The sequence below is a fragment of the Schistocerca gregaria genome, chromosome 1 (assembly GCF_023897955.1).
Source record: "Schistocerca gregaria isolate iqSchGreg1 chromosome 1, iqSchGreg1.2, whole genome shotgun sequence".
NCBI lineage: Eukaryota > Metazoa > Arthropoda > Insecta > Orthoptera > Acrididae > Schistocerca > Schistocerca gregaria.
In genome coordinates this window covers 153765181-153781991 of record NC_064920.1, presented here as the reverse complement: position 1 = coordinate 153781991, position 16811 = coordinate 153765181, and the positions used below count along the sequence as shown (strand labels likewise).

Below are 16811 nucleotides of genomic sequence, written 5' to 3'. Positions count from 1 at the left end.
GCCAAATCAAAAATTTGTGACTTACAATACCCCAGATTACTAATTAGAAGGACAGTGGTGTGAAATTAATAAACTCATTATGTTTGCCTGAGAAGCTCTTATTTATTTGAAGCATAACACACTAATACTACAAATTAAAATAAGTAAAACTTATGTACTGATGATTTTAAAAAATGCAATAAGAGTAACGGAGCTCCTAGTGTAGCTTCTATAATCATAAGGGACAAGAAAAATTTGCAATAAATGTGAATATAGATGGCAAATTCTGTCTCAAAATGTGGAAACATGAAATTTTCCAACAGAACTTTATTGCAAAATTATATACAGATGAATTCTTTTATTAGAAATAGTTTGAAATAGCTTTACTTTCTGCATAGAAATATAAAAAACATAACCAGTTTTTGATTAATGGTATTGCATGTCATATAGCAAGGCCCAACCTCCCAAGATAATGCACTTATCAAAGTGTTTGCTAATAATAAATGCATAAACCCAATGCAGTATCAGTATGCTTGATGTTCTGGTGCCATGCCAACTGGGGGCAGTTGAATGGTCTATACAACATACAAGGTGTGTAATACAACTAAGTACTCAATTGTAGGATTTAGCATCTTAAAACAAATAAACACATATGTTTACTAGCTAATGTTCAAAAGTTGGTATATTGCAGGCACTTTCAACATGGGAGTTTTAGATGGCTGGTATTACGAACTGCGGTTGTGCCAAGTAGCACTCGAGGTCTGGCTTGAGCAACCTCAGTAACAAAAGTCTGCCAATCTCGACAAGCAACTGCACGGTAGCCATTCCCAAATGTTTTGTGTTGTGCTTTGCTCATTGTTTCTTATTTTGAAATGAGTGAACCGATCAATCCCGGTCCATCAAGGATTTCAAACAGGACCCTCACAATACCAGAACAAATTGGAGATCCCTGTGACAATGTGTCAATTCTGTTTTCGCAGAACACGGGTGGAGACTGCTGCACTGCGAGAGGGATGAGGGGCCTGTTTACCCGGACTGCCGCTCTGTTCCTGACTGGGCTATACTATGGCATCCAGTCTGTGACAGACAACACCATGCCCATGATGAGGCCACTGCCACCATTGCTGGGCCTCGAATCTTAGATCATCGCGTAATGGCCTGGGTGCTTGGGCAGCTCTGCACTCTGCCACCTACATGATGGGTCCAAAACACCAGGATCTAGCCATCTCTGCATCCGCTCATGTTCAAAATACGGCAAGTCACAGTCTGCCATATCCTCTGTGACAACAGATGACACCTGGCCATCCAGCCAGGGTCCAGAAATGCAAGATGATGATGCAGCAGCAGCAGCAGCAGCAGCAGCAGCAGCAGCAGTGCACAGCTTGTGCTACTGCTGACAAAGTCAGGCCGGGAGGTCATCACACTGGGAGATACCACGTCTATGTATTTGCCGAGCTCGCCCACGGTCAAACACAAGCAGCATAAAAAAAAAAAAAAAGAATGAATGAATGAATGAATGTAAACAAACAGCATTAAAGGGTCTCTCTTATACTCAAGCTGCTTTCTTCTGCTGGAGACACATCTGTCTCCAGTAGAGAAACAGAACCAACACCATAATAATTGTTAATATCCTACATGAATTTTCTGAAACCATGCATTCTAAGGCAAAGACAATATACCACAGTTTAGTATGTGATGTAACTCACCAAACGAAAGTGTTGGTATGTTGATAGAGACACTAAGAAACAAACAAACAAAAAACACACACACACACACACACACACACACACACACACACACACAAATTTCAAGCTTTCGCAACCCAAGGTTGCTTCATCAGGAAAAAGGGAAGGAGAGGGAAAGACTAAAGGATGTGGGTTTTAAGCGAGAGGGTAAGGAGTCATTCCAATCCCGGGAGCGGAAAGACCTACCTTAGAGGGAAAAAGGGACAGGTATACACTGGTGCGCGCGCACGCACGCACACACACACACACACACACACACACACACACACACACGCACACACACACACACACAAGCATACATATGTAAAGGCAAAGAGTTTGGGCAGAGATAACAGTCGAGGCAGAAGTAGAGAGTCAAAGATTTTGTTGAATGCCTCTGTACTTCCGCCTCGACTGACATCTCTGCCCGGACTATTTGCCTTTACATATGTCTGCTTGTGTGTGTGTGTGTGTGTGTGTGTGTGTGTGTGTGTGTGTGTGTGTGTGTGTGTGTGTGTGTCCGCACGCACGCGTGTATACCTGTCCCTTTTTCCCCCCTAATGTAAGTCTTTCTGCTCCTGGGATTGGAATGACTCCTTACCCTCTCCCTTAAAACCCACATCCTTTCGTCTTTCCCTCTCCTTCCCTCTTTCCTGATGAAGCAACCTTGGGTCGTGAAAGCTTGAAATTTGTGTGTGTGTTTGTGTTTGTTATTGTTTCTATCAACATACCAACGCTTTCGTTTGGTAAGTTAAAGAATCTTTGTTTTTAGATATATTTTTCCCACTTGGAATGTTTCCCTAATTTACTTTTTTAACATGATGTTATAATTTTTACAACAGTAGCAATCTAATATAACAAAAAACTACGAATTGTTTGTTGTATATTTCTGTGTTGCATAAGTGGTGGCAACATCGAGTGACAGCTGATGGCAGTTCCTCACACAGTCGGAGATTTCATGTCATATGATAAACTCTTCACCGAGTCAACAGCCATGTATACTGGACAAGAAGCCCGAGCCTATGCCCCATTTCTCCAACCACTGTTCTAATAATTAAAAATGTAGATGTTCAATCTGAGATCAGTACTAATCTAGCTAGCTAATTAAATAACTTAAAAGTTTTTAACACATGGCATATGTGGTATTCTGTGATGCAAACAAAGAACTTTAAGTTGTTTTGATAAAGATCAAATAACTACTTGTGGGGTTATGAATTTTGAAAGTCTCTAGCAATGAGCAAATCTATTTTCGACTGTGCTATCTTGATCATTTGGATGATGATTATTTATTTTGAAAAAAGTTAATGAGACAGTGCATTTTATGGGGAGTACTAAGTTTATAATATATCTGATTTTGTGTTATTATAATGAAGTAAATTTATGACAGATTATATGACATTTTATGAAACAAAGGAAATTATAAGTCATCCAACACTGAAAACAGAAAGTGATCAGAGTGAGAACCAAATCTTAAATTACAATCTGAATTTAGCTGAGAATAAGTTATTTGCTTACAGAGAGTACTGCTAGCTGCTGCACACAGTTTTGCTTGTCTCTGATTACAGACAATCAACTGTGCTGATAGTACACTAATCTATAAACTGAAAATTTTACTGGTTGAAAACAGGATCATTGGCACCATATTACATAAAATGTTCGATTGGAAGGAACCTGCAAACTAACCATTGGAATGCGATAGTGCTTTACAATCCAGCAGTAGGGAAAATTTTGAGCAAAGAAAGCTGGTACATCACACAACTATGCTTATGTTAAATACAGGGGCCATAGTACTTTACACTGTAGTGACTTGGTTTCAATGGTTCCTCTATCAGCTGCATGTGCTTGGGGAACCACTACTTAATTAGAGTGAATAATAACACTTGTCAGAATCCTGTCATATACTCACTCTCCCAGATGTTAAGCGAAACATCTTTGTTTTGCAGACTGGTGACCCTGAATCCTTCAGTGGGTTTAACAGTTTTAACATCAGTGCTCCCTGTTGTCACTTGATTTAGCAGTGTGCTCTTCCCAGAGTTGTTAAGACCAAGCACCAAGACTCTTCTCTCAGGATTGTCTTCCAACTGAAAAGTTTAAAAATCATAACTACTTCTGCAGAAACAAAAATGAAAACAGATTATACAATTTAAAACCTATTTCAACCTCTACCCCAGACGTCACTATAGGTCTGATATCAAACTGATCCTAAGGTACATGATTGGATGACAAAATGAACTACTAAAACACTAAACACTTGTCTCTGAACAACTTTTCCCAATTTGGTCAATGAAATAGACCCCTTACATGCTTTCATGCCGTGACACTAATGTCTGTTTCTGAAATTTGCAACAAAAAAAAAAGGGAAGCAATATAAAAAGAAAGATATTTTCACTGGCGTCTCATAAATCGATAAGTTCCCTATAAAAGGGGTTGGGTTGTTTGGGAGAGGAGACCAGACAGCGAGATCATCGGTCTCATCAGATTAGGGAAGAATGTCGGCCGTGCCCTTTCAAAGGAACCATCCCGGCTCCCTATAAAAGGCAATGTGACAATGCCCCAGATCATGAGACACTCACCTAAGAACCAAAAGATACAGTGACACATCAGAGTACAGGGGTTAGAGAATCTTTAATTAAATCTTCAAATAAATAAATAAAATTACATAATTATATTTTTGTTTATTTGCAGATACACTATGGAATTCCCACACCGTAGTATTGTAACATGCCACTAGAGCCACCAAAACAAATATTTGAAATCCAATCTCCATTTTCTCATTGGGCTGCACAATTTTGTTTTGGTCACTCTAGTTGATGGTACTGTGACACATGGATTCCAATGTGTACAAGGACCGCAGACATGTGCATCTAAAACGATAACAAATTAATTACATAACTTTGTTTTACTGAGATGATGATAAAACTTCGCGACTTCTTTGGACTATTAGAATTTAGAAATCAGTCATGAACACACGTGCTGCAGCAGCAGCAGCATCATTCATACAATTCAGAAATGATAATCCATTGCATGATAGATAGAGCAAATCTCACTAAAATATTCGATAAGATACATTACTAATGACGTCCGTTATGTCTTTATTTCCTTTGACAAATATACATGAAACACAATGATGAGAATAACAGCCATCAGCATGGGCCACAACAGTCATTAAATACGAAAGTTTACAGCAAAATCAAGAGAGATCTGCAGCAACTCATTACAAACAATACGGTAAGGTTAAAAGTAATGTTGGGAAGGTAAGCCAATGAGTTATAATTCTAATTAAAAAATCAAAGTATAGTGCAGGTAACTCACATTTTAGTTCAACAACAATATGAAAGAAGGTTTGGAAAGCGTATTCACCAAGGTAACTGTAACATAAAAGGGTGTCCTAAATTTGGGTTTTAATACTGTACTTTCATAAATAGTGCAAACAATTTCATACACCACATGCAGTGGTCTACAAAGGAGTCTATTCATACTGCTGTGTATGTACACACGTTTTATCAATTATCTGTCACATAAAATTTTAGTATCCCATGGGTTGACAATCTAAATAATAATATTCTGTTTGTCAAAAATCCTGTCATATGTCCAATCTTGTACAAAGATAGAACATATGTATGATTGGTTACCCTCAGGCTCCAATGTCATTTCTACATGTAAACAGACATCAGTCTTCCAACATAAAGGATCATTGCAACTGGCCTGTATCATAGCTGACTTTGCAGTAGTATTGTCCAATGCAAGCAGTGATAAGATACAAAGTTAGAACAAGTTATATGACATGGTTTTACTAGTGTAACCGTATGAATTATACACTTCCCAATTCTACAGATTTTGCCTTAACAGATTTGCCGCAAAAGTTAAAATTAGTGAGGTTTTATTATAATCACTATTTGTTAATATGTAGACTAAATAAGATACCATGAGTGAAACTGGTTTTGACAAATGAAGCATACAATACAGCACATTTGGACTGAATACAATCATCTTTTTTCTAAATACCCTGAAGTTGTGAAATATTGTTCATGCCCCAAAATTTTATTCAGGTCTTCAAGATATTAATGATGACATTTTTGTGTCTGATGACATACCCAATAAATTATTTTTTTTCTTTTCCACTCATTTAATTCTCTCTCTTCATTGACTTCCTTTAGTATTTTAAAGTTGGTTTCTCTTTCTATCCAGCTCACTGTATCATTTTCTGTCACATCCACATTTCAGCAGCTTCAAGTAGATTCCTTCCGATTTACATGGAGTCCAACTTTCACTTCCATACAGCATGTACCCATACAAATGGTTTTGCAAAAATTTCCTGCCATCTGCATTCATATGTTTGCTGCTTAAAATATTTTTCTCAGTCATAAAAGCACCTTTTGCCAATGCAATCTTCCTCTTCACTTTCATTAAGCTTCAGCTGTCGTATGATTATACTACCAAACAACAAAATTGTTTTGTCTGATAAATTTTTATACTGGTTTAATTTCTCCAATATTTTTCTGTACTACAGTACAACTTTGCTAATTCATTTCTTATGGTACAGAGAGCATGACTGAAATGCAAAAATGGTCACATTATCAGAGGAACACTTTTATTGACCTGTAACATTGTAACACTTAACAGTATAATTTTAATTTTCAGCTGAAAATACTGTCCAAAATATTTTTCCAGGTTAAAATATTAACAAACTGAAAAGACAATATCCATAAACCAAAAATTCTTAGACGAAAGCGTAATGTACAGTAGTGCCTGTACTGTAAAATATGTCTATCATTCAGATGATACTTTTGGTCATAGTATTTACTGAAAACCACCCCACACCAATCTATACCTGCAAGCCAGTAGCTGCTGCCATCTGGCGCATAAGAATGGTGTACTCAAAACTCTGGTTCATCAAGCAAGAACTCTTTTGGATCCAGACAATTTGGCAACGGAGATAGAACACCAGCAGTCTGTGTTCTATAGAAATGGACATTCTTCAAGAGATGTTCATACGGTACTATACCCTCCTTCTCCACCAGAGGAGTCAGTAGATGTACAAGACGAAGCAAAGAAGGCTTTTTCACCATATGTCGGACGAATATCTGCCAAAATCAACACAAGTCTTCTCATATATAATGTTTAGAGCATTTTCTGCCCACCAATAGAGATTAAGGCTCTGTTAGGAAATGTAAAGGATGATCTGGGCCTACAGAAATTGAGCATTTCCCACATACAATGTCATGTATCGGCCAGACCACCGAAACCGTAGACGTCAGGTGCAAGGAGCACCAACAGCACACCAGACTCAAACAAGCTTCCAAGTCAGCTATAGTGGAACATTGTTTGGAACTCCATCATCTGATGAATTATGAGGATGTCAAGATTCTGACACAGACACACAAATACTGGGGAAACATTATTAAAAAATCCATCAGAATAAAGGTCACACAGTTTCTTATCAACCGTGACGCAGCATTTCGACTTAGCTCCCCTAGAATCCAGCATTCTATCTCCTAAATACACAATGGAGGAAACAGCCAAATTCTAAGGGAAATAACTTTGAAAATGGTTACAGAGCAAGTAACCCAGCACAACCAAAGCAGGGCACACCATCAGTGGTACTTCAGATAGCATATCAAGTACCTGAGGACAGTGATTTCGAGAGTGAATGGCAATTTGAACACCAGCAGACAGTAAATAATTTGACAGCCAGCAGGCATATACCTCGGAGAGAGCACCTGACACAGTCAGTGATGATAATGGAACAGTATAGTCCACAAGAAAGATTAAGTGACAACAGTCTGAAGACTGAAAACTCAGTACAACTTGGGAAGTGGAACAGAATGTCAGATGATAAAATTATTAACAGACAACAGCCAAAAAGCATGCGAACAACTATCAGAACAGCTGTGGCTAGGAAATAATATGGCTGCTGCCACTGACAGGTGTGAAGCTCAGACAGAGCCCCTAGTGTGGCATGGACCAACGAAGTAGCACCTAGTCCCACATAGGCATAAATACTGGACCTGTTCCACTATGGATTCAACCTCAGGGAGCACATGATGAAGACTGCAGGTCACATGATCGAAATATTGTGCAAATAAAAAAGTGTATCCATTCATGCCGATTTCCAGAATGCACTGGGGGACTGCTGCTTCATAGTAAACAGTTGCCAAGTGGACAAATTAATTTAAATTTGGTCGGGAGAGCTTAGATGACAATCTGCACAGTGGCCGCCCAAGATGTGTCACTACTCCGGGAATTATTGAAAAAGTGCACAAAATGGTCATGGAGGGTTGCCGATTGAAACTGCGTGAAATTGCTCATGTTTGTCACATGTCATCTGAAAGGGTATATCACATTTTAAGTGAAGAAAACTAGAAATGAAAAAAATTATCTCCAAGTTGGGTGCCGCAACTCTTGACGCTGAATCATAAATGCATGAGAATGGACATATCAGAACAATGTTTGGTCCGTTTTAGAAGAAACAAACAACATTTTTTGCACTGTTTGTGACCACAGATGAAACTTGGATGCACAACTATACCCCAGAGACAAAACAACAGTCAAAGCAGTGGAAACATACTGATTCTCCGCCAACAAAGATAATTCCTTCGGAGGGAAAGATCGTGGCATCAGCATTCCGGTATGCGAAGGGGATTCTGCTTGTAGATTCTCTCTCCACTAGGCAATCACTGGAGAATACTACGCTAATCTCCTGGACAAACTGCAACAAAAGATATTTGTAAGAAGTGCCAGGTTTAGCAAGGAAGAAAGCCAGCTTCCATCAAGACAATGTGCACCCGAACACGTGCCATCGCCATGGCAAAATCACACAAACTGAGGTACAAATTGCTGCCACACCCTTATTCACCTGATGTGTCTCCGTCAGATTTCCATCTCTTCCCAAAACAGAACATTTTTTGTGGTGAACGAAGATTCACTTCAAATGGAGAAATGATAGCCAGAGTTGACAACTATTTTGCAGGCCTGGAGGAAACTCACTTTTGAGATGGGATCAATGCATTGAAACATTGTTGGACCATGCACATTAATCCACAAGAAGACTACATTAAAAAATAAAGTTTCGGTGATGATGCAATTTTCTCCATTCCGAGAACTTACGTACTATAATAAGTGTGCTCCCTGAAACACGCTGAAATCACGTTCTTTCTGCTCAATATAATAGTCATGTGCAGACCCAGATTTCAACTTGTAAACATCAGCTCTATTACATTTATTACCCTTTTTGTCAAATTGTTCCAGATATGTATACAACTCTTTTGCTAATGGGGGAAACCTGCCTTCATTTACTAACGCGCAAATTGAGATTACATGTTAACAAGTTCATCAGAAATGCTTTTCTTACATTGCCAGTCCGTATTTTACGTCTTTCTCTATTCATCAGTTCTTTTGTTGTCCAAATAGAAAACTCATTTACTACTTCTAGTGTCTTATGTCCTAATTTAATACAACCAGTATCATCAGTTTTAATTTAATTACATTCCGTTAACTTTCTTTCACTTTTATTGGTATTTGTCTTACAATCTCAAGACATTATCCAATCTCTTCAAATGCTCTTCCAAGTTCACTACCACTTCTGAGCGAATTACAGTCATCAGCAAACCCACATGGCAAAATTGTTTACTCTGTACCACATTTAACTCACTGTGTCAGTAAGACACTGATGGTGTTAAGGAATGGAGTAGGAAGTGGCAAGATACCCTCTACCAATTTAAATATGTATGTTTCTAAAGCCCACTGCACTGTTGCTATAAATTAAATTCATTATTTTGTCTTGTGCTTTATGTTTAATGCACAGATCTGATGATGGGGTTCGCAAAAGCATCATGAGATGATAAAATTTTGTGGTAATGAAGACAAGTGTATTACCATTTAAAGCTGGTCATGTTGCTGGAGGTAATTGTGGAGGGAGCTCTGCCAATAAACTGAATATGCTCTAAAAATTGCATCATCTTATTTTGACTCCAGAATACAACCTGAACATCATGAATTATCAATGATGCACACAGCCGAAAATGGCTTTTGAGTGACCAAGAATATTCAAGATTGCACCACAAATTAGGAAACATATTCAAAAGGACTTCATTAACTAGATGAAAAAGTACAGAATTCAAGCTTTACAAAATATTTGCGAGTGAAAGCTTTGATGGCAAACGTCAATTCTTTTCATCCAAAGTTTTGTAAATTTTTCTAATTATGTGGTTATGGTATATAAAAAACTAATTTCCATCCAAATAGTAAAGGACATCAACTGCCTAGTAGGTGTAATACTGAATAAAGCCAGGAATTGTTTTCCTTATGTCTGGGTCTACAGCCATCAAATATTTATAGCCTTAGTGGTACCATAACTTATTTAAATCAATGTCAGGAACTTATAATTTAATTTATTTTCAAACAGAGCTTCACACAATGATATTGATGAATATAATGGTAGACCTGACTGTGATGCTGACCCTCCTCTTCTGACGTACTTTAGTTAGTTTTCAACACTGACCACTTATCAATAACATGTGACTTGATACATTGGTCTATTTTAGAAAGAAGTGCAACTTCTATGGCCTCTTTACATTTTCCCACATAAAATTTTGTTTCAATTTCACTGGATGATATTAATATAGCTGTCTTTATAATTGTTTACCACTATTATTGAACCATGGTGTGTCCCCCTCATAATTTGCTATCCCTTGAGGCATATATCACATACCTAACTAACAAAGTCTTGAAACTGTGACATCCTCTATCAACTTGCTCTTCAGAACTTTAGTGTTTGCCACTGGGCAGACTGATGGAAGCCTATGTCTTGTCATATTTGCTCAGTAGAAACAATTGCCTACATTTTTCAACACTAGCATCCATTGATGCTTTATGGTTACAAGTCCCTCTATATTCACCAATTTGAACTGTTCAGGTGCATTTATTGCTATAAGATGCAGTTTATACCAAATTCATACATCTCCCAATTTACTATTCATAAATTGAAATACCCTCCTAATACCACAGTGCAATTGGAGGACTCATGAATGAACCACTCCCAGATTTCTAGAAACGTTATCACACTTCCATATTTGCTGCAAGTAGCCAACAGAAACATTTGGTTACTATTTCTTACTCCATCATCTTACATTTTGAATATGGATTTTCCAGAATGAGATTTTCACTCTAAAGTGGAGTGTGTGCTGATATGAAACTTCCTGGCAGATTAAAACTGTGTGCCGGACCGAGACTCGAACTCGGGACCTTTGCCTTTCGCGGGCAAATGCTCTATCAATTGAGCCACCCAAGCATGACCCACAACCCGTCCTCACAGCTTCAATTCTGCCAGTACCTCATCTCCTACCTTCCAAACTTGACGGAAGCTCTTCTGCGGTAGAGCACTTGCCCGCAAAAGACAAAGGTCCGAAGTTCGAGTCTTGGTCCGGCACACAGTATGCAAACTACCAGTAAACTATTTTTTATATACAAAAATAAAATATTTGCATGTCATCAGTGGCTTTTCTCAACACATTAGTGTTGTGTTTACTCATAAATAAAAAAATTACATGACAACTATTAAACACTGGAACAATGGTAAGTTGAACTTCAAAATGTCAAATGTCTACTGAATAAAATACTGCAAAATGCCCCAACAATTCCAAATAAATTATCAACTTTCCAATTTACCCCAAACTAATTTTTTCAAATAAGCACCTTATACTGGCACATCAGTGTTACCACATTACTTCAATGCATTCTTTATACTTTTATGTACTGAATACGAGAAAGGTCTTGTTGTTATACTGGTTCTACAAAGTAAAATAAATTAAACAACTGTGACCCCAATAATTTCAATCACTCATCCTTTTAAGAGTAGCCTACAATCTTTGGATTCTTTCATAAATATGACCCTCTGTATATAATCTGATAATAGGCTCGATGCAACCAGAATTTGTGTCATACCAACAATTATTGTACTTGACAATGCCATATCACTGAGAAGTGGATGATGGGGAAGGCCTAATATAGACTATATTGAATATTACCCAACAGAACAGCTGAATTAATACATCTAGAATTATGTCAATTATGCAGTGGCAAGACACGATATAAATTGGCATGGTGGTCGATCAATCTATAATTTGTGTTTCTAACGATACGTTTTGAAATATTACGTCATTAATTAGGATAAATTTTTATTCGGGATTCAGCCCATTTAATGCGGTATACGCTTAAAAAATGAAAACAGTCCATCAGCAGCCTGCATTTACCCTAAAAACGAAAAACTTATTCCGGGTGTCTACAGTTTATTTAAGCTCCATCGTCGAATGTTTTAGATTCCTTGTCATTTGCGCAATGTATACAAATAATTCAATTGGAAACATGAAGCAACCATGTTAGGTCAGGGTATGGAGGGATGAAATGTCCATATAAGCAACTGATGAAGTTATCATAGGAACAAGTATTTTACAATCATGGGGAAATTACCGCTGTCGTCGTCGCCATGCCAAAATACCTTTACTGCACTTAATGTTTTATTCCTTTTGGGTAACGTTATTTAATAGTGCTGAATAATATATTATAAATACCTAAAAAAAAAAGGGAACCAAAGGGCAACACTGTAGGCCACAAACACATTAGCATTTTATAGAATGCCAATCTTCTTAGGACGCGCTGCCAGTGTGATAAGTTTACGAGAGAAAATATCAGTCAATTAAACTACTATAGCGTTAAATTATGTTACATACACGAGAAACGTCTTCAAATCCTTCGTCGATACTTCTCGCGTCCCTCTGCTTCCAGTACCTGTAGATTAAATAAGCACAACCGCAAACAGCAACACTTGAACCAACGACCACTAGTCCTCTAATTGGGGATGACCAATTACTAGCCATTCTCCTTCAACAATATATCACAACATATTAAATCCCAACCATACAACTATTAAACATGCTCTTAGTAGCACACACAAAACATGCCTAAAATGCCAAACTTAAGGTACATCTTTGGTTCTTTGCTGTCAACGAGGTTCTATGTGGTCAACACCATATTCAATACATTCGATAGTGTACATCATCTAACTTACGACAATCGAAATGGAAGACCTACGAAGAAAGTGTGGGAAAAATACTTGCTGTGCAGAATAATAAAAGGTGTAGCTAAAACTAAACTTGAAATTTATTTAATAATTGTAGACAAACTATTATATAATCTTTATGATGGTACATTCATTATTCAGAATGTGAATGTAAAGTGACTCGTTCTACACCATTACAATTAATCGCACCAATAATCGATGAAACTAAACAATGATTTTTATAGCTTATCCAAAATTATTTTAGAATTGACAGCTGTGATTGATAGCGAGGACGGAAGCGGTAAGGAGGCAGGAACCCACGCAGCAGGCCCGAGCCACTTTCCGCCAATACCACGCTACCTGGTGCTGCAGCAAATCCCCGAAGTTGCCAAACCCTTTACCCCAGACAACACTTTCTTCTTGCAGTGGGCTACATTTGAAGCCAGCTTGCTGTCCTGTGTGGTTGTTGCGCCTTGTGACTTTCTATGTGTTCGGTTTTTACGGATGAAGGAGTTGTTACAGTTATTCGTTGTGTAGCACTCAATGCAGGAAGTTCGTCCAAAGTTATAAGTGGAAAAGTTCGACGTCGTTCTCTTGGCCATGAGACTGCCAAACGAGTGCAGCCAAGAGAAACGTCTTGACATGCCTAATTCGAAAGTGAAAAACTTAATGGTGACCTGCTCCTTCCGTTACCAAAGTGTTCTGTCGATCAGAAATGCTGCAGCTTTGAACATAAACAAAAAAAAAAATGTTGTGAACAATGGAAAGGAAATGTTCTACAAAGAAGAGGAAGCTGAAGAACCATCGAAACGTAACATCTCTGGGACTAAATGTCATATGGATAAGTGGATTGCCAATATCGATTTGTTTTCAGATTTTTTCAAGGAAGTTGCTCATTCCTGTGCACAGTTTTACATAGCCTTGGCTTTCATTATGGACATTTCAGTGGCCGTAAACTGTTGATGGAGAGGGAAGATATAGCTGCATGGCGATGACGATTTTTAAGGGACATCCCTAGTATAAATATCGACGAAGTGGGTTGGCTTGACGAAATGTGGTCACGTTGTCAAGACATTATAGAAACGACACAACTAAAGGAACAATGGCAATGCCTTTTGGCAAGACTTATTCTTCTTCACACAGGCGCCTTGCAAAGGATTCCCGCTGTCTCCTGCTTTTCAAATCAAAGAAAATAGGAGATTATCACGAAGAAATGAACAACGTTACATTTACAAAGTGGTTCGAAGATTCACTAATACCAAATCTTGGAAAAAAGTCAAAAATTTTACTATATAATGGTCCTTACAATTCAGTTGTTATTGACAAGGCTTCTACCATGACAAATCGAAAGGAGAAAATGATTGTTTGGCTTCAGCATCAGAACGCCGATATAAGTGATGACATTGAAAAGGAGCAGCTTATGGGAGAACGGCAGCTCCCCCTATACGAAATCGACGAACTGGCCAAAAAAACATGGACATGCAGTCGTTAGGCTACCACCTCACACCTGCCATTTCAACCCAATACAGTTAATACGGGCTCAAATTAAGGATTACGTTGCCAGGAATAATAATAAATGTAGCCTCTATACAGTTGAAGCACTCACAAGAGAAGCTGTCAGGAACGTCACCGCTGAAAACTGAAGATAGCCGTCGAACATAGCAGAACATCATGGAATGAGCATGGCAGAATGAAGCTCTAGGCACGCGGTATTAGCCGAGCGGTCTCTGGCGCTGCAGTCACGAACTGTGCAGCTGGTCCCGGCGGAGGTTCGAGTCCTCCCTCGGGCATGGGTGTGTGAGTTTGTCCTTAGGATAATTTAGGTTAAGCAGTGTGTAAGCTTAGGGATGATGATCTTAGCCGTCAAGTCCCACAAGATTTCACACACATTTGAACAATGAAATTCTTTTGGAAAATTATTTGGAGGAGATGATGATTTCGTTAAATGACTGCAGTGCCAGTGGCACTATAGGAATTCATCTTTGCGACGAAAGCACATTAGTGGAGCTTTTCCTATAACCGCGTAGAAATGATGCACAGGCGGATCCAGCCACTTTTCTGGAGTGCACAGTTTACATCTGTAAACGAAACAAAATTATATCGTCGTAAGTTCTGAAACTTCAGTGATAAGGTCTTAAAAGCAACTAATTTTAAAGGAATTTCACTTCAAGCATGCAGTACGCACCACATAAAATAAATACTGCTGTTTACAATATAAAAACAATGAAGTTTGGCCCGTTTAAGATACGTTTTCCCGCCGTGATAAAAACGCTTAATTTTATTTTTGGTTGCGTTAGAATTACGTTGGTGGATCGCAAAAATTAATAACAGTTTCATTACAAACCTACAACGATCTATTTCACGTGCCGAAACTGTTTCGGAGCCCGATTGGTAGCTGACGGCCGATCGGACTATTGTGCGTTACATTTAAATCAAATTATCTCGCATTAGAGATCTCAGACAGAGTTCTGGTTTCGAACATATGAAAATATGATGCATTCTTAAGATTTCATTCGCATAATATATTCACCTAACTTCAACAACAAAAACGTTTCCCGCGTGTCGACAGATCCAATAATGACGTGAGAAAATGGACTTTCGATAACTGTCTTACTATCATCTTAATAATTTGTTGCAGCACATAAAACTAAAACCTAAACCTAAACGTAGTGTAATTCTTTCAGAACACAATGATGCAAGTTCCATATTTATAAAGTGAATAGTTTGACTGTTGGAGCGAGTTGACTGAAACATAAGATAACGCTTGTATTCCGTGTGGTACGTGGCAACTCTCTTCCGCGCCATCAACGTACTCCTGACGGTGTCAATCCTAAAGTAATTTTGGACACACTATAACAGAAATGGGTTTCGTTACCGTAAGATATTTACAGCAGCATTAGTAGTAGTAGTAATCTTAGTTGTAAAGTTACTTTCCAGGGAAAGTAAGTTACAATTATTGTACATCAAAAGTAACTTTTTCAGATACAGCTGTCAGCACACTTATTTTTACAGTTAACAATACTTTTAAAATTATAATTGTAGCTCACCTGTAAATAAATAATTAACCCTATACAGTAAGAAAGAAAACAAGTATTAATATTAGTCAATAATTGAATATAGTGTCTACAACTGCTTCCATCTCAGTTGAACTGTTTGTTCATGTCAACAAAAGATTTTTTCAAATGTTTCACCAACCCAATATGCCCCTCGTTGTCGTAACACAATAATCCCTGCATTGAAAACTGTTTCTACTGATGTACTACTTGGTATTCCAGTATTAGAGGGTCTTGATTGTGGGAAACACCTAGAGCATCTCTACGCCTGTTGAAGAATTGAGTAAAAGCTGTTTGAGATCCTGTTGAGCACATGGCGGAAGTGCACTTTCTCTCCCAAAGCAGAAGAAATTTTCCTTCTTGCCCTCAAGTACTTCTGCTTTCTCCCGGGGAGTATCTCGTGCAGCTGTTGTTTGCGTCATTTCCAGCACATCGTCTTTGGCCTCACAGGCATGTGGCATTGTAGACTGCTACATTGTGTGTAAGGGTGGTGGGACTAACCCCAGCAAGTCACTGGGATGGTGGTTAGGTACGTGCATCAGTATGGAGGCTGTACCACCTAGGTCTCATTCTGCTGCCATCCAGGGCAGGGATCTGGCTGCTGCTGCAATGGGCCAGGAGGCAGCCTACCAGTGGAGTCCACAAAGGACTTGGCACTAGCAGAAGGTACAGTGGTGGGACCCTGAACTTGTAGTGGCTGCGTGCTGCCCCATATGGCCTGGTAATCCGATGTGGCCCTCCTGTCTCCATAGGCACTGACAGATTGCTGCTCTCTCTGCTAAAATTAATTTTTATTTATACTAATTCATAGCTCACTGTTTTATTCATTTATTTGTCCATATAAATCTCTTTTTCAGGACATATATTGTACACAGGATATTGGACAGAAAACCTTTTTAATTACTGGTTTTTCAAATGTCAAATTTGTATGACAAATTGGATCTATACAGTCAATAATTACAAATTTTTGAAATACATTATATTTATAATTTATTTCTA

At 38.3% G+C, this 16811-nt stretch overlaps 2 protein-coding genes across 2 annotated transcripts in view; one reads left to right on the top strand and one right to left on the bottom strand.

Moving 5' to 3' along the window:
- Positions 1–13509, bottom strand: part of LOC126335201 (uncharacterized) — a 37660-nt gene extending 24151 nt beyond the window's left edge. Inside the window, exons 1-2 of the mRNA XM_049998215.1 lie at positions 12431–13509; positions 3610–3784 (exon numbers count right to left, since the gene is read on the bottom strand). Of these exons, the coding sequence (XP_049854172.1) occupies positions 3610–3784; positions 12431–12577 (322 nt within the window). The 5' untranslated portion in view covers positions 12578–13509. The remainder of the gene's footprint in view (positions 1–3609; positions 3785–12430) is intronic.
- Positions 13510–15515: 2006 nt separating this feature from the next.
- LOC126335150 (uncharacterized) overlaps positions 15516–16811 on the top strand; it is a 67650-nt gene continuing 66354 nt past the window's right edge. Inside the window, exon 1 of the mRNA XM_049998139.1 lies at positions 15516–15594. The gene's annotated coding sequence lies outside the window, so the exon portion shown is untranslated. The remainder of the gene's footprint in view (positions 15595–16811) is intronic.